General features: G+C 46.4%; 1 protein-coding gene across 1 annotated transcript in view; it reads left to right on the top strand.

Moving 5' to 3' along the window:
- The window catches only part of HYDIN (HYDIN axonemal central pair apparatus protein), a 2,467,744-nt gene that overhangs the window by 1,028,477 nt on the left and 1,416,910 nt on the right, over positions 1-22,357 (top strand). Inside the window, exon 25 of the mRNA XM_085640020.1 lies at positions 5,429-5,540. Within this exon, the coding sequence (XP_085496146.1) occupies positions 5,429-5,540 (112 nt within the window). The remainder of the gene's footprint in view (positions 1-5,428; positions 5,541-22,357) is intronic.

The raw sequence follows: 22,357 nt of genomic DNA on the forward strand, positions 1-22,357 counted from the left end.
CCCAGACATCCACTTATGTTATCTGGTGTTTTATTGAGCGCTCAGCTACTCAAGCAGAGTGTCCCGGCGCTGTGTACTGCTGGGGAACCCATTCTGGCTTTCCCTGTGAGATGGTCCCTTACTGGGCATCTCCAAGGTGAAGACCAAGCATCCCCGGCGCTGGTGGGGCCGTAAGTGGAGATTAAGCAAGCTATTGCCCTGAGTTGCTGAGTGTGATCCATGATTAGAGTAGGCACCGAGGCGAGAATTATCGAGTCCGCTTACCTTGGCCCAAGACCCTGCCGCGTCGGGAATCGAACCCTGGTCCCTGACCGACCTCTGCTTCCGGGTCTGCCGCCTCTAACCAGTGAGCCACACCACTCCACTAAGTATCTCTAATCCTAATCCCCTTCAAAAGTGCAGGCAGGTTGCCGCCGGCACTCTGAAAACACGGACCGGCTGTAAAGCAGCCGCTCCGTTTTTCACCTGAATGAGCTGCCCCCAAGACAGCAAGAGTTAGCGACTGCCCTGGGGGCAGCGCGTTCATCATAATAGGGCCCATTTTCACTATTTATGCCCGGTGCACCTTGTTAAAGGTTCACCGGGTGCAAACAATCAAAATGTAATTTGTATTTGTAATGTGGCCCCTGGTTGTCACCCGGAAGTGTTTTTTGGACCCATAGTGTTTAAGCCTGGTGACGACCATAAGTGGTGTTTGGCAGCAGTGCACAAAACACTAAACAAGCAACAAAAAACATGAACAAATAATGAAGTTCGCAGAGGCATTTCCCAGATGGGCTACCATGAATCACAACCACTTTTGAATCCCAGCTTGCCAACTTGGCTGACTGAGGTGCAAAATCTGTGCCTTTCATGGCCACATGCGTTCAACATTTCTTTACAAGTAAAGAGCATCACCACATTAATCTCTTCCTTCACTACTCAGGACAGAAATTTAAATTTCGACATCTTTAAAGACTAGGAGACAGAAGATGTCATATGTCTATTCCATTGTTGAATTGGTTGGTTAAAGAGATTGCCTCGCTTTCTAGTCCTTGGCATAAATGTTTTGATTTAACCACCATTTAGGATTCCCTTTGGTTTCTTCTGTACATCCTTAATATGACTGCCCAAAATCCAGCTCATATCCTCTTGCTCGTTGACTCTATGCTTGTGTGTGACTATGTGCACCACTCAGCCACCTTTTAGTTACATTTGTTGTATAGAAATACCATATACATACATAGAAACTACTTTTTCTTACTTATTTGCTACCAGTCAATTATTTCCTACCCATTTACTGCAGCTCCTTCTTTATAATTTGTACCATATGTGTACTGGCAGGATGCACAGAGCTACTGCACTCTCATTACTTTAATGCGTTGGTAAACTCATTCTTTATGAGGAACAATTGCCCTGTGCCTCACGCTGAATTGTGTGCATCATTTTAATAGTGCCATTAAATCCCACATCAATGGGAATCCATGTTCCTGCTCTCGTACTAGTGAAACTACAAACAACCATGGCAACTCATCGCCGGTCCCAATTGATTCGCTCCCATTTCTAGTAGCCTCATTTAGAGTAGTCCCATTGCACCAACATTTTTACTCGCATTAACTGCTGATGTGGTGTATCTGATGCCATGTGAGCAGTCTATGTACGATTGCAATATTTTAAGATATCCACTTGATTTTCTGGCATGCAGTTTTCTTGAAGCCAAAATGGCTGCATATTCTGAGGATGTTTAACTCTTTCAGTGCTGGAGGTAGGAGGCATTTACTTTGCATGCTCCTGCTTCCTGTATTAAATCAGACATATTAGCATAGCATGAATGTAGCAGCACATCACTAAAAGTGACTGTGTTTCACTTAAAGAATGTCATTCAGAGTACAATTGAAAGCATGACAGTGCAAGTATGATCACCCAAGGTCATGCAGACCATCTTCACATATTTAAACGTACGTTCGAGGGTAGACTGCGTGCAGTACCACCTTTCATGTTTGTGGCTCCCACCGGTTAGGCAGATGGAGGTGGCTATCCACACAAGTAGTTACCCTGCACTCAACTACCTCTTGGTGGGGGCCTGGCAAAGTGTATGGCAAATCGGTACATTGCCATATTCCTTGCTCTCTGTGCCCTGCCATGGTCCAACCCCACTTGGCAGCTGTTGGGATGGTTAAGCTGCCTTGCCTGGCTCTGGAGAACGTGCACCCCTACCTCGAGCTCCCCCAAACATAATGGGAGTTTCTGACCTCTGCCTTAGCAGATACGTTTATCATGCCTGTGTGCTGGAAGCATTTTTACAAAAAGAAGTGACACCCAGTATGTGGCTGTGTGGTCTTGAGCGCACACCTTGCCTGACCTCTTTTTTAGGTTTGACTGCTGTCTACTGGCAAAGCTGTAGAAGGATGACTGTGGTGACAGCGAGATGATTTTTGTGCCAGGCAGACCGTTTTAAGTGTTGTCTGCTAAGGAGACATGCCTGGCTCGCAGTTCTCTATATTTGGTCTGCCAGTACCCTCTGCATTTGTGTCCTTCATCCATCCATGTGGGACATGGATGTTGTGTGTGTGTTTACATCACTTGTGTGTGCACAGGATACATGTGCGCAGTGTGTATTACACGAGTGACTGTGGCCACACGCCTTCTCCCCCAGAGAGGCTAAGGCTGAAACAGTTTATTACTAAAGACTGTCCCCATATTACTGTAGGTAATGTTTCCCACTGTTGTCCCTATTCAACCTCCTCTATTCATTCTGTACAGCATCTTTCATTGTGTGTTAGTTTTCATTTACTGTTTCTTTTTCTAAAATGGATGTCCTGGCTGAGCAGTGATTTATTAGCAGTGATATTAAGTTTATGGATTTGAGTCTCTAACCCCACGCCAGCTCCCTGAGTAAAGGATTGGACTGCTAGACTTCACTACTCCGAGGGGTAAGTGCTAAAGGGGCGCTCGTGGTGTTCATGCAGTTCTGGGCTCAATAGTATGGTTAAGACCCAGGAGCCGCTGCGTGGACTGCCTCAGTCTGAGCCAAGTAACCCCTGCCTGCCACGGGACTCCTAAAAAAGTCCCCCCACCAGGTCTGCCTTTGGACAGTGAACCATCGGTTAACGGGGACAAAGTTGAAAGTTCTTTCTTTTTGCACAATTAATCAAAATCATTGCAACTCATCAACTTAAAACACTGCAAGTACAATTAAAAAAATACATCAGTGGGAAAGTCACGGTTCCAGTTTTCAAGAAAAAGGACCCTTCCCAGTGGACCCTGAAGAAACCCAATAGAAGGTGGAAGGTTGGAGAGTCACCCCACCCGTGGATACCTTAGGAACCAGGATACCTACACCAGGGAAGCCGGGTGCATAGGTGTGCAGTGATGTCGGAATCTGCCGTAGACCACACTGGAGTACTTCAGAAAAGATGCCGCTGGCCAAGAAGGTGAAAGTCCGGTGGAACCCAAGGGTGGATTTGCGAAGATGCATACCTGCAACCAGAGTGAACAAAGCCTATTCCACTCAGGAGTGATCAGGAGGCACAGAAGACGAATGACCACCAATGACTGAAGATGCAGGAGTGATGGCGGTGATCTTGTCACTGCAGCTGAGAGGACCAGGCGATGCTGTGAAAGACCAGGAGCCATTCACGAGCTGTCCCACATCGGAAGTTGAGAACCAGGGAGTTGGTGTCCGGCGGGAGCCCAAACAAGCCTTGGCAGCAGACATGGTTATTGAAAAAGGTGCAGTGTTGGGACCAGCAAGGACCAAGGGACTCACCAAGTTCAGGAGAGTCCGACCAGGCCCTGAGCAAGCAGGAGAGCCCACTGAAGCCAAAGAAGACCCTCAAGAGGACCCACAGGCCAAAGGCACATGAGTCAAAAGAGGACCTCGATCAGCTCACCAAAGATGCAGGCCCACGGTGCAGAGGAGCTTCATGTAGCCGAAGATCTATGGAGGACAGAATCAACAAGCTTTTGCAGCGGCAAGTCAACGTGGTGCACAGGGGTTCTGTTCCAGCGGTTCCGAGGAGGGATCCTGGCATCAAACTTGCAGGCGTCGAGGGAGTTGCAGAAACACCACCTGTTTTGCTGAGTCTTTTGAGGTCCGTGGGACGGCAGGAGCAGCAGACCGATCAGCTTGGTTGCGGTGCCTGCAGATGCGGAGGAGTGACTCCTTCACTCCAAGGGAGATTACTTCAGTTGTCTTTGATGCACACAGGTCTGGAGAGGAGCCTGGATGGAGCACAGGCACAGACGATGCAGAAGACCGGCAGGACGATGAGACCAGGAGCAGCAAGAGTCTTCCTTGATGCAGTCTTGGTTCCAGGCAAAGTCCAAGATGTCCGATGGTTGAAGTTGAAGTGGTTTCGGATTTGAATCTTGTCCCGCGACAAATCTGAAGAGCCACCCACAGGTAAGCCCTTAAGTACCCTAATGAAAGGGTTGGGGCGATACAAGTGTCCCTCCCTGAGGAGGGGCTGAACAAAGAGAAGGATACTCATATGTCCTTTATCCAGTTTCGCACCAGAGCGGGAGCCAACGGCTCCATGAACTGGCTCAACCTGGGGTATGCAAGGAGGGCACCAAATGTGCCCTTCAAAGCAGTCTGGTGGAATTGGCAGCCCCCCCCCCCACCCCAGCCCAATACACTAAGTCCTGTCTGGGAGGTGGTCACACCTCCCTGTAGCTTGAAACCTATTGTTATGCCTTCCCCTGCTCGAGTTCAGCTCAGCAGCAGGAGGGCAGAAACGTGTCTGTGGTCGACAGCAGAACTAGCTTGCTGTTAGACCCTGAAAGGCTGGTACAGGGAATATAGGGGGTCACCCTAGGTGAGCCCCTCAGTACATGCGATCCTACCACCAACACTGGAATCAGTGTTTGGGTAGGATTCCAACATGTTTGATACCAAATATGACCCGTTTCAGTGCAGCCAATACATAGTTAGACATCTCGTATTTGACTTGATGTCCACTATATGTATTAAATGGCTGACCGCACTTACAAAGCCTGGAGAATCAACTCTGGGGTTTGTTGAGGGGCCCTGCTCATGCAGGGGCAACTTCACACTTTTTGCAAGTCTATCATTAAGGCGGGTGGATGCACCACCTAATTAATAGCCAATGGGTACGCCACGGTTTAGCGAAACACTGGAACATTTATTGTATACTGACTCAGAATGATGCAAATGTCTTGTATTATTGCCTTTTGCTTGAAAATGAAAAGCCCAATAATAACAGTTTTTAAAAAATGAGGCTGCATGAGCCCATTAAACAGTATTTATTGTATTGTTGAATTTGGTCATCACTGCCACAATGCTAAATTAGTGTTCAGGTTCCTGATGAGTAAAGCTAGCCAAGAGTCAACTTAGGAGGAAAGGATTTCTGAGCTAAGAAATTCATTGTGAGACATTGTAAGTTATTATTCTCTGTGTATTAACCTTGAACCTGTCTTCTGGCAGTGAGAATATTGCTACAGCGATGCCATCAGAGGAGTCCAAACTTACCATGGAAGAACTTCCACAGCTCGGAGAAACCGCAGAAGTACCTGCTGTGGAGAAATCAAAAAAAGAGGTGCAGTGGCATTCTCTAATTTTATCATGAAATTAATAACACAGAACCTAAACTCTGTCTTCCAAAGCACTCCTGTCTTAACAATGGGGATCTCTCTCGCATGTTGTCGAAATTAGTGGGCTCAGCAAGGACACAAGTACTGTAATACTTTAAAGTGGCTGGTGGGTGGACTGGATGCCTTGGATATAGACATTGTTCCAAGCTGAATATGTTTCACCTCTAATTTTGCTTTAGCCTTATATTTATCTTTAGTACTGGGTATGACTTTAGCCATTTATAAGTTTCAGATGCAGCTTGAGGCATATTTCACTAATGGTTTTAATTGCTTTAACAGCACGCTCTGTAATCATAGAGAATCAAGCCAAAACCTTGGACACCTGCCATCAATCCCCAACCTTTGTTCCATTCTCCTCCCTAACTCCAACTACTAGAAAGTTAACAGCTCCGAGGTTACTTAAAAATACAAATATCCAGAAGAATCAGCGTTCCTGATGTCAATCAATCAATCAATCAGGGAATTGTAAGCACGCTATTACCCGTGAGGGTCTCAAGGCGCTGGGGGGAGGGGATCCGCAGATCTGTTTAGACGAAGAGCCAGGTCTTGAGGATCTTCCTGAAGGTGTTCAGGGAGGGGGCGCGTCTGATGTCTGCCGGTAGCTCATTCCAGGTCTTGGCTGCAATGTGAGAGGAGGATCTTCCGCCTGCTCTGGCTCTGTGGATGCGCGGGGTTTCGGCCAGTGCGAGGTTGGAAGATCGGAGGTTTCTTTTGGGTACGTGGAAGTTGATTCTGTTGTTGAGGTATTTGGGTCCGTTGTTGTGTAGGCATTTGTAGGCATGAGTGAGGATTTTGAAAGTGACTTTTTTCTCCACTGGGAGCCAGTGGAGACTTCGTAGGTGTTGGCTGATGTGTTCGTGTCGGGGGATGCCGAGGACGAGTCTGGCGGCGGCGTTCTGTATTTTCTGGAGTTTGCGGAGTAGGAACTTGTTGATGCCGGCGTGGAGTACATTTCCATAGTCCAGTCTGCTGGTGATGAGCGCCTGGGTGACTGTCTTCCTTGACTCAGGGAGGATCCACTTGAAGGTCTTGCGGAGGATGCAGAGGGTGTTGAAGCAGCTGGAGGTGACAGCATTGACCTGTCGGTTCATGGTGAGTGATGAGTCGAGTACGATGCCGAGGTTCTTGACGTGGTCTGAGGGGGTAGGTGAGCTTCCGAGGGCGGTCGGCCACCAGGTGCTGTCCCATGCAGAAGGGGTGGTACCGAGGACGAGAACTTCTGTCTTCTCGGCGTTGAGCTTCAGGCAGCTGTTGGTCATCCAGCCTGCGACGTCTTGCATTCCTTTCTGTAAGTTGAGTTTGGCAGTGGTGGGGTCTTTGGTGAGGGAGAGGATGAGCTGGGTGTCGTCGGTGTAGGATACAATGTTGAGGAGGTGTTGTCGGACGATAACTGCGAGGGGGGCCATGTAGATGTTGAAGAGGGTGGGGCTGAGGGATGAACCAGATGATTTTCGTGGGGTCGAAGAGGAAGGGTGGGTGTCTGATCCTTTGGCTTCTTCCAGTGAGGAATGATCGGATCCAGTCCAGGGCTGTTCCTTGTATGCCTGCGTCATGTAGTCTGGCGACTAGTGTGCGGTGGGAGACTGTGTCGAAGGCCGCTGATAGGTCGAGTAGGATGAGGGCTGCGAAGAGGCCTTGGTCCAGGAGGGTGCGGATGTCATCTGTGGCGGCGAGTAGGGCGGTCTCTGTGCTGTGGTTGCTTCGGAATCCGGATTGGGACGGGTCGAGGACGGCGTTCTCTTCAATGAATCGTGTCAGTTTCCTGTTGACTGTTTTCTCAGCAACTTTGGCTGTGAAGGGGAGGAGCGAGATGGGCCGATAGTTCTTGAGGTCGGTGGGATCAGCTGTGGGCTTCTTGAGCAGGGGTCTGACTTCTGCACTCATCCAGTCATCTGGGAAGGTGCCTGTTTTGAAGGTGGTGTTGATGGTGCTTTGTAGTTTGGGTACTGTGGTGGCCATGGCTCTGTGGTAGATGTGAGGGGGGCAGGGCCCCCGAGTGGATGCTTTTCATGGTCGAGGTGGTGTCTTTGGCCATGATCGGTGCCCATTTGGAGATGGTGGACTGGCTGGTGTTTCTGGGGGTCGGGGGGCCATCTGTGGCACCTGGTGGATGGTCGATGAAGTTGTCATAAAGGTTTTTGATCTTGAGATGGAAATAGGTTCCAAGCTTGTCGCAGAGGTCTTGGGATGGGGTGATGTCTGTGGCTTTGCTGCGTGGGTTGGTGAATTCTTGAATGACACTGAAATGTTCCTTGGAGTTGGTGGAGTTGGCCAGGATTTTGTTGTGGATGAAGTTCCTCTTGGTGGCTCTGATCTGGTTGTGGTGGTCCGTCATGGCGTCCTTGTAGGTGGTGTGGTTTTCGGTTGTCTTGGTGTTTCTCCAGTTCTTCTCCAGGCGTCTGCAGGTGCATCTGGCTTCTTGGAGAGCGGTGGTGAACCAGGAGGCTTTTCTGGGGCATTGTCTGTCGGGGTTGCGTAGCGGGCGAGCTCGTCTGTGCAGTTGGAGATCCAGGTGTGGAGTTCTCTGGTTGCGTTGGGTGCCCAGGTGTGGCTGTCTCAGGTGAGGGTGGAGTTAAGTTGCTCGTCGGTAACCTTGCTCCAGTTCCTTCGTGGAGGGGCGTGAGGCTGGTTTGGGTGCCTTGGGTTTGTTGATGGCGAAGTGTACGCAGTGGTGGTCGGTCCATGGCGGCTGTATTGTGTGGCTGAATTGGACGCTGTTTCCTGCCGCGAAAATGGGGTCAAGGGTGTGTCCTGCTCTGTGGGTCGGTGTGTTGACGAGTTGTTTAAGGCTGATGCTGGCGAGGTTGTCACAAAGGATAGTGGAGTTGGGGTCGCTGGGGTTGTCAAGGTGGAAGTTCAGGTCTCCAATGAGTATGTAGTTTGTTGAGGCGATGGCGTGGGGTGCGATGAAGTCGGTGATGGTGGTGGCGAAGGGTGTTCGGGGGCCGGGGGGTCTGTAGAAGAGGGTTCCTCGGAGTGTGGCTTTGGAAGTGGTTTAGATCTGGAAGTGCAGGTGTTCGGCGAAGGGTAAGGTTTCGCTGGAGGTGGTGAGGCAGAGGCTGCTCTTGTGGGCGATGGCGAGGCCCCCTCTTGGGTGGTGGGGCGTTCTTTCCTCTGGATTTTGTATCCATCTGGGATGGTGGTGCTGATGTCAGGGGCGGAGGATGCGTTGGTCCAGGTCACTGTGAAGAAGGCAATGTCGGACGAGAGAGAGTCGAGTAGGTTCCAGATTTCCATGGCGTGTTTGTGTACGGAGCGTACGTTGAGGAGGATGCATTTTAGGGTGTTGCCGGTGCTTGCGTTGGCGGTGTTGGAGGCCGGGGTTGGCGGTGAGGGTCTGGCGGCAGTGGAGGCAGGAGAACTGGCCGTGGGTCGTGCTCAGCGAGGCCTGTTGGCATTCTCTAAGTCTTCCAGGGTTGAGTGCAAGGAGAGTGGTGGTGTCGTAGCGATAGGTAGTGGGAGATCCAGGGTTCCTGGCACTGGCTGCGGTCGGGTCGCGGACGGATGCAGACGGGCTTGCCTTTGGCCCACCTTACCAGCACCAGGGAGGAATGATCCAAATCCACCCTTCTCCAGTATTGGATCTTTCATAGATTCACAAGTTTGAATCATTCTTCGTCGTTGAAGGGGGAGTTCCACAGTACCATGATAATGCAGTATGTATCACTATCATAGGCTATAATGGCAATGAAAAAGTCAGTTTATTAGCCCATCTATGTCCTTTAAAAAAAAATAAAAAGGGGCCAAACTTGAACTATAACCAATCATGCACCAGGACCCACTAGAACACTCACAACAGAGGGGTAGTCCCTCAGATGTTCTACTGCACCCCGTGTGAAGGGAGTGTCCCTGAGCTCTACTTAGTTTTTGAACCATCCAATATGATATTTCATGTTTCATTTCTCTGACCCTGGCACAATATGTCAGAGTAGCAGAAAACAAGGTAACGGACTACCAAATATGTCTAACCTTTTCCTCGAAAACGCTCATGTTCAGAGAGATGAGTCTATTATTGGGACTACAGAAACCTAAATCTGTCACTTATGATGAGGAGAGTGAGGATTCCTTCAGTGGCATCACAAAACTTGAGGGGGCCCCCATCCAGGGTACATGGAGGGGCTCCCTTCTGGACTCAGTCAGCATCTCTCTGGTCAGGATACTGTGCTGAGGAGGGCGCCTGGAGCTTGGAGGCCCCCCAGCACTGTGGGGGCCTATGTTACGCCACTGGATTCCTTCTTCTCACAGGAGAGTTCAAAGGGAGATGTCGCGCACTTCTCACGGAGACAGAAAATTGAAAAAAACTACATGGGGTGCAGACCCTACAACTCCCTCTTCAGCCCTGAATCTACATAAGGAAGATCCCCATAACCTGACAATGAGGAGTCTATGGCAAAATTGCTGTCATAATCATCATTAACAATTACGATCACAACGTCAACGACCATAACCATGTCGACTATTACTCCCTCACCTATGGCGGCCTTGTGTATGATGGTCTTGTCTAGGATGGCATTCTCTACAACGGCATTCTCTACGATGGCATAGTCTACAACAACCTCATCTACGATGGCCGGGTCTACGAATGGCCTAGTCTACGAATGGTCCAATCTACCAATGGCCTAGTCTACGAATGTTCTCATCTGCAAATGGCTTCGTCCAAGATGGCATTGTCTATGACGGCCTCAACTAACTCGTCTTCGGCCTCATCTATGACGGTCATCTACGACGGCCCCATCTATGACTTTCGACTACACATCCTAATCTATGACAGTAGTGTACAACTGCCTCATCCACGATGGTCTACGACAGCCTTGTCTACAACAGACTCGTCTATGATGGCCTAGTCTATGATAACTTTGTCTATGATAACCTTGTCAATCATAACCACGTCTACAGCTGCATAATCTATGACAGCCTCGTCTATGACTGTCTCATCTATGACTACATCTTCTGCGATGGCCTCATCTACGACGAATGTCTTCTCAACGTCAATCTAATTGTCTACGTCTACCTCATCAATGACTGTCTCAATGATAATACAAACAACAAGAGCATCATGGTCATCGTCAAGAACAAAAGACACATAATCCAGAATAATTTGTCAAGAATTAACGGGTCTAATATGAGCATGTCTGCAACAGTCAGCAATATATGTAGAGGCAATATGTGGAGCAATTTCACGACTTCGCTCCACCTCCAACTTCAGAGCATGGGTTAGGTCCATTTAGTTCTAGTACTAGACCTACAGGACATGTTACAGGATTACTATAAACACTTTCTCGAGCTTGCAAAGTCACATCCTGTTCGATATGTCAGCATCCTCCTGTCACTCCAAGAATGATCCCAGTGTCAAATATTACCTTGCTTCCAGGGAACTACCCATTCACATCTGGTAATGATAGAGAGAAAGCCCACAGCTGGTGGATTCCCCACCAGATAGTTTTTGGTGGTTTCCATACCCTTAAGGAATGAGCGGCCAAACGCTTCCAACTTCCAATAGCAAACAAGCAATCGTTTGTTTTCTTTATGATTTTAAATGGAAAAGCTGTGAGACCTATTTCAATTGTTGATATATCTGAGAGGAATTACAATTATGGAAAACCCTGTCACTCATAACCCCGCCTGACCAGCAAGGAGACGTTCGCAACTATGTCTGGTGCTACTGTACGGGCTGCAAATTCACTGGCAATACGAGGCATGTACAACCACCAGATGTGGTCAGACATTGCCACATACATAGAATTTCTGCTGGAAGACAGAAAGAGCAGAAGCAAAAACCAACAAAAAAAGATTCTGCAGGGGGCGAAACGTCCTCATCAGAAAACATAGATTGAGCTATAGCTATAGCTCCAATAGGTTTCCCACAACTGGCAGGGTCAGTGGTCCTTAGAGGCCAAGGTTGTTTCAAGGCCACAACGTTTAGAACCTTAGGTATAAATATATCTAATATTTTTATCTTACCATAGCTACGCTCTGCTAGGCAAGCATGTCGACGATGCCTTGCAGGCAGTCAAGGTTGACTCTGACACCACAAGATCTTTTAGCACATTACAATTTGAAAAGTGTGTGGTAGACAGCTCATAAACAACTAAGGATAGATGCTAAGAACTTTAAACTTACACCCATTTGATTCCCCCTTGGGTAGGACATGTGGGCGATTGCCAAGGTATCTACACTTGACCGACTACTGACTGATGAATAGTTGAAACCAGTTCAGTCCTTACTGATGGATTTTGGCTTGCATACATCCCAGTAACAGTAGACTATGGCCACTCATCTGGGACCTCCTGAATTCCCTATATTGAGGTATTACAATGGAGTGATGTTGGCCTCTATAGCGTCATGGTAGACAACCTCTTCTCCAGACCTTTGGAAGACCACCTATTGCATACTTGGCATACACTCCTCAACGATGAGTACACAGAAGAGAGCTGGTCCCAGGTACTCCATGATACATGTATTAGGGAAGCCCATCTGAAATGTAACCACTCCAAGATACCACAGAAGTGATACTAGACCTGCAGAGGCTGGCCGGTGCTGCGATGAGTGAGAATTTCTAACTGTGACCCGTCTAATATTTTATGGTGCTGTCCAATCTTAGCTAGATTCCTGGAATCGATGTGGGATGCTCTGAATGATCCTTGTGACTATCCTCTAATATCCTCTAACAGACTAGCCTTATTACATGACTGATACCCGAAACCTTTCCTCCCAACCCAGGCTATGAATATCAACTGCGCTGCCCACGGACAAGTATCCATACTGAAAGATTGGCACTTCCGTAACCAACCAATGAGCCAAGAATGGCTTACTGAAATGTATGAAATGGCCTCATATAAACAGATCATCTACAAGCTCCAGGACAAGATTTCCATGTTCCTACATATGTGGTTACCTTTATTCTACACAGCAGACATTTACTGAGCTATGGTGCATGACTTTGGAAACTGGGCATTTTGTGTACTAAGAGTCAGAATGGCAGGTCTGCTAATCCCAACATGAATAAGCTGTAATGTGGTACACTTGTGTGAGGAATATGTCTTTAAACATAATTAGGCTGTCCAGTTTTAGGTTTAAACCTATAATAACTGATAAATCCCCACTGAAAGGGAAATAGCCCTCACCAGTGTAAACATATAAACACTGAAAACACACCTGCATAACCACAAATTAAATGCCATTCAAAGAAAGGAAAAGGAGAGTGAAAGAGTCATTTTTTTTTCTTCCTGAAAGGGCCAATACTATGTAACTTTGTTATACAAGCTGGCAGCAAGAAAGACTGGGCTAACATTCTTCTTCTTGAGTTTTGTTGTTGAGGGATGTCACTAAAATATTGTTTCTTCTTCCTTTTGCTTTTTGCAGTTTTGTGGTCTTTGGTCTAAAGATGCAGGGCATAGAAGCATGTTTTAGGTCTTTTTAAATTATTTTATAAACTGTAGTGAATCAGGAAATATAAAAATCATAGTTGATATTTTGGCTGCGTGTAATTCTTTCACTGATAGGTAAAATGGCTGGCTTCATAAGAATCTTTTCCAATATGTGCCATCACATTTACCCACAGAGAATGGGTAAAAACCATTGATACATCAGCCCCTATTTTCTAGTGAGTCAGTATTGATAGTAGGTGAATTGTTAACACCTCAGGCTTTAAACATCCAACGCAAGGTATAATGACAAGTATATGTGAAAAGAGCGCTATCGCCAAGCATCTTGGATAGTGGTGAAAACATGACAGGATGGAACATGGAATGCAGTGTCACTTGGAATGCTGCTGCAAAAAGGTTCTTTCCAAGTTCAAACAAGATTGGAGTGATATTGTTTGTATTTGCAGTGATTCAGCTACGTATATGAAAAACTTGTGTGATCACCTGTCAAAATCGATACCTAAGCTGAAGTGCTTCCCTGTAAGAGATCCTTGCCACTTGTTAGATGGTATGCTGAAAGCATCTTTACAATCTTCATAGTTAATGAAGAATGCTATTGACTTTTTAGTCCATTCTGGTGCACTGTTTTGTTATGAGAGGGAACTAATATGCAAATATTTCTCATTTTGTGCTTTGTGTAGCATCAAAGAAAGAGTCGTACCAACTGTGTCACTTAGCTGATGGTTCTCAGTCCAAGGGACTGTGAATGCTATATTACCCATGTGGCAACTGTTTACAAAAATCAGTAATAATGCCAAAAGCAAGAAATTTGAGGATCTTTAGTCGCTAATTGATAGTGATGTGAAAAAAAGTACACTCTACTGCATTCTTAAATTTTTACAGGTAAACATAACTGTTGTAGTGGACATAGTAAAAAAACGAGTCTGAAAACACCCTTCTCCGCCAAGTGTTCAGCATATATGGCGTAGATGTGAAACATCTCCTTGAGAGTAGGCTGGGCGTCACCTTTAGTGACTTTGGCACTGCAACATGTTCCATGTTAGAGTGCTTGCCACTTGGTAAGCAAAGAAATGTTGAAGAGCAATTCAGGAACTTTTATTTTACATTGTATGAAAAACGGCTTGCAATGATGCATAGAAATGTCCCTTCACCAACCATGGCATATGAAGTCAATGAGACCTCACTTCTGTACATTGTACAAGGAGAATTTTCTTGGTAGTTTAAAAAGTGCTGCTTCGTTTTTGACCGCTTCATTAACTCGGAGGGCATAAGTGCCCAGTTCAATGCAAATTCTGCAGAACCTGCACAGAGAATCGCAATCTTCAAGTGCACCAGTATTGGCATGGAAAGCAATGTCAGTGGCCAGAGTAAGCAAATTGTGTACTGGCTGTTTTGGCATTGTCCTTCTCAAGTGCCAGTGTTGAGAGGGCCTTTTCACAGAAAAAAAGTTTACATGGGAAGGAAAAAGCTTGCGAACACAACCAAAGACTTACTGAAGAAGTATTGTATGGGGTGCCGCTCGAGGACCGTTTCCCTGTTGCTGGACACTGGGGCTTGTCAGCACAACGGACGCCGCAACCTGGAGCCATAACGCTGCCTGAACTCACCTGCTGCAGGGGAGAGCCTGCTATCAGAGAACCACGCATTCGGGACTGCGAGGACCAGGGAGCTGTGCGCGCTCCACACCGGCTGCACCTGGCCCTCTTCCCGACTCCTCCCCTATCTCCGCCCCCCTCTTCTATAATATCACAATACAGTTCTCGCGCGCTAGCGGGACGAGAGCCGGGGCGAAGACCGGGCAAAGAGCGGGCCCTCTGAGGCCCTCTGAGACACGAGGAGACCGGACTGGGGTAACTCCCTATTTCCAACATCTACTAACCGTGAGTCTACAGTTTGACACTGTTAGTATTAATATGGCTGATATTGTAGCTATTAACTCTCCTGCTAAACATGGCGTTCCAACCAAAGGTACATTGGTAGACTATTTTAAAAAGATGGCAGTACCCACGGACAAGGAGACTACCCTCGCTGAACGAAGGGCCGAGCGACGCCGTTCCATAGAGTGCATGAAAAATAGGACATTATTGGACAGTACATCTCCTCTCACTTCGTCCCTTATTGTGCTAAGCCCTTCTACCTTGACGCAGGAGGCGCTAGCCATGGATAACGTCCCAGAGCTGTTAAGAACAATTGATCCTACACCCAGTAATTTTAACTTGTTACCAGTTTTAACTAATGTGTCTTCCGCTAATACTTCTACTATTTCTGGAAAGGAAATCGATATTGTTATTACTCCAACTGAACCGAGGGCTAAGACCACTATTAAAAAGGCAGGGAGGGTACAGGTGTCCAAAGTTATAAGGCCCCCCCCGCTCAAGAGAAGAAAGAGGTTAGGTAACTTGCCAATTCGCAATATTAATCACACTGATTTTGGCAAGGGCCCCATACAAATTGAGAGCATTGCATCACTGACAAAGGCTCCATTACCACCCTCAATTACATGCGACTTGGCTGTAATGCCCTCCTCCTCCCTGGTTCTTCCCCCTCCTGACTTGTCTCGCTCTCCATTGCTCCTACCTGAACTATGTACAGTGTCATCACACCTTGAGAGCATCGAGAAGTTGATTAGATCGTTCACTCTACCTATCATAGAAAGATTAAAAAATATAGAGTCACGGCTGGGGAATCTAGAATCTCTATTTACAAAACATCCAGGGACATCGAAAGATTCCACTCACTACCCGTCTCCCCCTATGGACTTAGATCCACCTCTCACGCACACTAGGATTAACGAGATAGGTAGCTCCAATTCTCAGCGCAGGGATAAGCCCACCCTTACCGCAATTAATCTAAGTCATGGCCAACATGTAGATGGTGAACTAAGGAAGGAAATAGTAAATCCTAACAGAGTAACATCCCCAAACGAGAAGGGGGAGAATCACCTCTCAGCTAGAGTAAGTGATTCACGTAGCCATCAAGTTAATTTGCCCCCAGAGGCGGTACCATATGTGGTGGTGTTAACTGAAGTTCCACCGCTGGATAAGGGCAGAAATGAGGGTTATTATAACCTAAAAAACAAAATCGTGCACTGGCTTAGGACAAATAGACCCCTTCCCCCAAACATCAATGGAGAGATACTGCATGTTCGGAGACTTCCTTGGCTGGGCCGTAGAATCAAAGATCTAGAAGGGGATGTAATCATTATTAATTTTAGAGACCCCAATGCAGTCAAATACATCTTAGACTACCCCTTGGGCTCCACACGGGGATCTATAAATCCCCGTGTATTATCTTATTTTTACCCAAGATCAATAGTCTCTTATAATGCACATCCCAGGGCTCCAAGAAAAACAGTGGCCCTTTTTCATCCATTTGTAGCACCATCTGCTTCCCTTGTTCCACATTGTAACATGCATGTACCTAGTCATGTGGCATATGAAAACGCAGCAGAATGGACCACGGTTCCACCTAGGAATCACAGAATGGGACCTCGGAGGGTGAATTACACGCTACCATTTACTCCCCTCGAAGTTGTTAATAGATTTGGGGCCCTATCAGGAGTTGATGACTGTGATTGACTCAGTATTTCTTTTGGCTATGGACATAGCACACAGGGGGACCAGGATGAGGGTATGGACTTGATTTTTAAACGGTCGACCTGCTGTCTACACCATTCTATCTCTGACAGGCAATTTATGTCCTCACTGGCGGGTCGCTCAGGGCCCCTGGAACATGCTCCGGTGGTCATAGATGAAATAGCTACCGAATCTTACCGTTCCGTAAACATGGAGAACGGGGTGGAGGCGGTGGGTGGCTGCTTCCCACGAAAGCCCAAAGTCCTACAGGGGTCCTCATGCAACCCACAAAGCGTACGGGAGGTCTGTGCTCTCTTAAGGATAGAAGAAATTACCCCGCACGAGGCTTCTATGCCTGTAACTAGAACTATGAGGGCTTTAGAGATTATGTCATGGAACGTGGCTGGGCTTCCCAATAAGTTAGGCAATACTGATTGGGAAACCTTTATTAAAGAACATGATATATGCATGTTCCAAGAGACGTGGTCCAGAGAAAATCTTAGCCACCCCGGTTTTGCTATTTTTGATATTCCAGCTAGATGGGGCGGGAAGGGACGCCCGTCTGGTGGCCTATCAACATGGATTGCTTGTCATTTAGGTTGTACTGCCGAGGTGGTAGAAACTAACTCTCTGGATATCCTATGTGTCGTTTTGCGTTGGCCCAATGGGGCGGGTCTGAGACTGGTAAATATATACTCTAGACCGGTTGGAGTTGCAGCCACTTCAAGGACACTGGAGGATCTAGGGCTTTTTCTTGACTCCCTCACTGGCCCAGACATACTCTTGGTCGGAGGGGATTTCAATATTCAGTTTGAACCACTCCCGACGTATTTAGATGGGATCAGCAGTGAGGAGGATGATTTCTGGGGAATCCAAAGAATTACAGGTCCGCCAGTCAGGGTAGCATCACCTCTCTTATTGCAAGTTCTAACATTAATATTGGCAAATTCACTTAGAGCATGCAATGGTAGGTTCAAGGGGGATAATCCGCCCCAGCCAACTTTTAACAGACCAAGGCAGGAGTCCCGGATCGATTACATACTGATCAGACTCCAAGATTGGAAATTGGCATTAGACTTTAAAATTGCCCAAAGGGCTGATAGTGATCACAACCCCCTAATCCTCTCATTAGCTGCGGATGGTTTCCTTAGGCCAGAAGCCCGGGGAAATGGTTTACCTGCCCTTAGCCTCACTCTGTCTAGCAACAGACGAAGACTAAGGTGGGATAGACTATTAGAGAAACCGAACCGTATAAGGGCTATATATGAGCAAGTGGCTGTAACTTTGGAAAGAATGGAGAGCCTTCTCCCTCAATTGCCCTCGTTGGAAGGCTGTTCTGTCCTTGAGGATATCCATCAGACTCTTTGTGCCAATCTAGCTGAGGTATTGAATCCTGTGGTCCGGGGCAGGAAACCGAGGAGTGAAAGAGCCTCTTGGTTCAATGCCAGCTGCAGGGTAGCAAAGAAAGATCTCCTCCAAGCACTTAAAAATAAGGAAACATCTTCTGTGATCAGGGAAAAGAGGGTGGCCTATAAGTCCAGTCTTGAAGCCGCAAAAATAGACTGGGACTGGGAGAACTGGTCAGAAATAACATCTGCTCTCAAAGTTAGAGATTCCAAAAAATTTTGGCACATAGTCAGACATGGTTCTGCTGAGCCTGTTAAGGCAATAGAAGGTAATGTTACAGCTGAAGTCTGGGAAAAACACTTCTCGTCCCTCTATAGTAGTGTTGGGCTACACCAAATGGGAACTCCGCCTGAGAGCTTAGTGAACCCCATTGATAGTTCCACGGTGTTGGAAGACTTTAAGCTGGAGGAAGTGGAAAGGGCAATAACTTGCCTTTCTTTAGGAAAAGCGCCAGGCTTAGATAAGATTCCAGGCGACCTCCTAAGGCACGAAGTCAGAATTTGGGCATTGTACTTTCTGATACTGTTTAACGCAATTATTCATGGGATGGCACTTCCCCCAACTTGGCTGGGGGCGGAGATTGTGCACATTTTTAAAAGGGGCTCACCTTTGCTCCCCGCCAATTATAGACCGATCAGTCTGATAGACGTTCCTCAGAAACTCTTTGCGAGGCTTCTGTTGGATCGACTTTTGGACTGGATCGAGGAGAGGGATGTCCTGAGCCCTCTCCAGGCTGGGTTTCGCCAGAAGATCTCTACCGTGGACCAGGTCTTTAGGCTGTCCCTTATACATTGGAAAACAATACAGCTGGAGGGTGGCAGCCTCTATACTGTATTTGTAGATCTAAGGGCTGCGTTCGACCTTGTTCCGCGTGGTAAGCTTTGGGAAGTCCTGGCGAAAGTTGGGGTGCCAGCTGATCTCCTGAATATGATCATCCGCCTCCATACAAACACCTATGCCCGTGTGAGGTGCGGTGCGCAGGGCGTACTCTCAAACAAGTTTCCCGTGGAGAGAGGGGTAAGACAGGGGTGCGTACTTGCACCGACCCTGTTCTGCCTCTTTGTTAACGGGGTCATTGACCACCTTAATGGGGTCCCCAATTCGGATGTCCCGAAGTTGGCGGGAAGGAGGGTCCCAGCAATTATGTTTGCTGATGATACCCTCCTTCTCTCCAAGTCACCTATGGGAATCCAGCGTGTTCTGGATGGTTTTGGGGACTTCTGTAGAGAGCATGGATTGGAAATTAACACCACAAAGACCAAATTTATGGCCTTCAATCCGCCACCCAGGTTTCACCGTATTCCTCGCATTGGGGAAAATGTACTAGACCGAGTGAGCACGTTTGAATACCTTGGTGTCACACTCAACGAGGAATTGGGGTGGGGTCAACATCAGGAGAAAACAAGGCTGAAGCTGGCGCAACATATTGGTGGAATACTAGCAATGGTGGGGAAGAATAGGTCAACCCTTAAACCCATAGGCCCTCCTCTTCATATTTATAGAGTCCAAGCAAGAAGAGCAGTTACCTATGGGAGTGAACTATGGGGTCATAAAATCCTGGACAGCCTGACAAAGGAGGAGAACAGATTCCTTAGGTGTCTAGCAGCTCTTCCTCCGAGTACACCGCTAGTGCCTTTACGACTTGACTTAGGCATTAGACCACTGGAGGAAGAGTTGGCACTTCGTCCTGTGATCTACTGGCGCAGATTATGGACAGTGCCTGAATTGATTCACTATAGACAGGGTCTCCAGGAAGTTCTCAGCTTCCCAAATTCGGGGAATATTCCTTGGCTTAAATTCATAAGGAATAGTTTGATGAGCCTAGGACTAGATGCACTATGGAATGATCCTGGTAATGTTTGTCCCAAATTTTCTAAAAAGGCTCTAACCAAGGTGTATTATGATTCTAAGGCTCCTTTACTCCGACCCTCTAAATCCGTAGGGTCCCTAACAAACCAATTCCTTCTTATGAAGAGTACATACATCTTCGAATCGGCCTTGGATAATGTCTACCCCGTAATAATTAGGAAGCTTTACCTGCAATGGAGGCACGGGTCCTTGCCAATTCGTGCTTTCACTAGCTCCTGGTCCCTGTCGACATCCAGTATTTGCCCGGCATGCAGCGCAAGTGAGGAAACTGAGCTGCATTTTATATTTTTTTGCACAGGCTATACTGAGCTCCGCAGAAAGTGGATCATTCCGATCTGTAGGAACATGGGCTTCGTAAGGTGCCATCAAGCCTTTAGAATTCTCAAGAGCGAAACGGCCGCGCACATTGTGTTCGCAGTGGCAAAATTCTTGGGGGCTTTCTGGCACAAACGGAAAAAATACTTAAAAATGTCGATCTGATTTATGTATGTAATTAGTATGCATTAGCTGTTTGGATGCATTATTTTTAAAGATTTTATCTATTGTTGCCAAATGTTTTATACTGATTTTATGTGCTTTTATGGATTTATTCCGAAATAAAGTTTTCTTGAACTTGAACTTGAAACATCTCCTTGAGAGTAGGCTGGGCGTCACCTTTAGTGACTTTGGCACTGCAACATGTTCCATGTTAGAGTGCTTGCCACTTGGTAAGCAAAGAAATGTTGAAGAGCAATTCAGGAACTTTTATTTTACATTGTATGAAAAACGGCTTGCAATGATGCATAGAAATGTCCCTTCACCAACCATGGCATATGAAGTCAATGAGACCTCACTTCTGTACATTGTACAAGGAGAATTTTCTTGGTAGTTTAAAAAGTGCTGCTTCGTTTTTGACCGCTTCATTAACTCGGAGGGCATAAGTGCCCAGTTCAATGCAAATTCTGCAGAACCTGCACAGAGAATCGCAATCTTCAAGTGCACCAGTATTGGCATGGAAAGCAATGTCAGTGGCCAGAGTAAGCAAATTGTGTACTGGCTGTTTTGGCATTGTCCTTCTCAAGTGCCAGTGTTGAGAGGGCCTTTTCACAGAAAAAAAGTTTATATGGGAAGGAAAAAGCTTGCGAACACAACCAAAGACTTACTGAAGAAGTATTGTATGGTGTACTACAATAAGTTTGAATTGCAAAAATGTATTTGGACCTCATATACACTGTACCTGCACTGTCTATAAACCATGCATTATCTGTGTAGAAAGCAAGCAGTAATAAAAGCAAAACGTTCCATAAACACCAGAAAACACTGTTTCTATTGTTTTTAAAGGCACAAAAATGTGTAACCACTGATTTTTAAGGTATTTAAATCACTTGAAAACACTGAAAAAATCCCACCAGAATTTACCAAAAATAGAAACTGAAAACAGGAAAGCCTAAACATAATATACTTACATGTTTTATGTGTTCTGCTTATGTTCATTTGCTTTACCTGATTTAGAATGTAGTGGTCGAACAACCCACATTTGCTAGCTCCATGTGTTATTTGGTCCCAATCTACCAAGGGCACTTGCAAGCTGTCTCCTCTGACTTTGTGGACGGGCCACCCAAACTATTTTTTCTGTCCCCCCCAGCCCCCTCACGCTAGTGATGGGTTATTTCTTTCGGTCCTTTTGTGGCTCCAGTTATCACCACTTAACCCTGCACATTACCTTTTTCTCTCTCATGCCAAGTAGTGAACTGAATGTATAGCTCACCCCTTTAAGCTCCTCGGCTACAGCAACCTGTTGATCATTGTTGACTCTTGTATGTAGAATGTAAAATTCCAATAAAGGATTACAGAGAAAAAATCCTCTACTGACTCGATAGCTGAAATCGAGCTGATTCCTGAAAGAACTGCGGCAGATCTTCATAGTTTGAGAGACCTTTTCTCTCTTAAGGTTGAGACTGTAAAAATTCAATTTGGTAGCCTTCTACTTCCGTCATCCTACACAACACATTGATGCCTCTCCCCAAGGGGATAGCAAAACGTTTCTTGCCTACTTAGTACATACATCATCTGGGGCCGTGATTTTGTGTTACATTGATCTTTTTATCTTGAAAGCGGCTTATCTAGTTGCTATCGGAAGGTGAATTGGTGAGCTTCAAGCTCTCTAAGCAAATAATCCACAGTTGGTTTTGCACAGATTTACCAAGTAGTGAGTACTGAGAAAAGTCCCTATTTTATTTTAAAATGTTTACCTAAATTTGATCTTAACTAGATAACTGTGGGAAATATTGTAATAGCCTCAAACCACCTGCCATTAACTATTGTCCAAATGTATAGCAGACAACACAAATAAAATTGTCTCTGTACTCCTGAATAATTGATATTATTTTCCCATTGTTCTCACATAGCCCAACTGCATGAGATATACTTATAGTCAATATAGTTTCATGCCAAAAAAAATAAATATGCTCGAACATGTAGCTTTACTTTCTCAGTTATAGCCCTTAGCCCAGAGGTTCCAGCATGCTTGGCGTTAATGACTATAGA

The sequence above is a fragment of the Triturus cristatus genome, chromosome 12 (genome assembly GCF_964204655.1).
Source record: "Triturus cristatus chromosome 12, aTriCri1.1, whole genome shotgun sequence".
NCBI classification, from domain to species: Eukaryota; Metazoa; Chordata; class Amphibia; order Caudata; family Salamandridae; genus Triturus; species Triturus cristatus.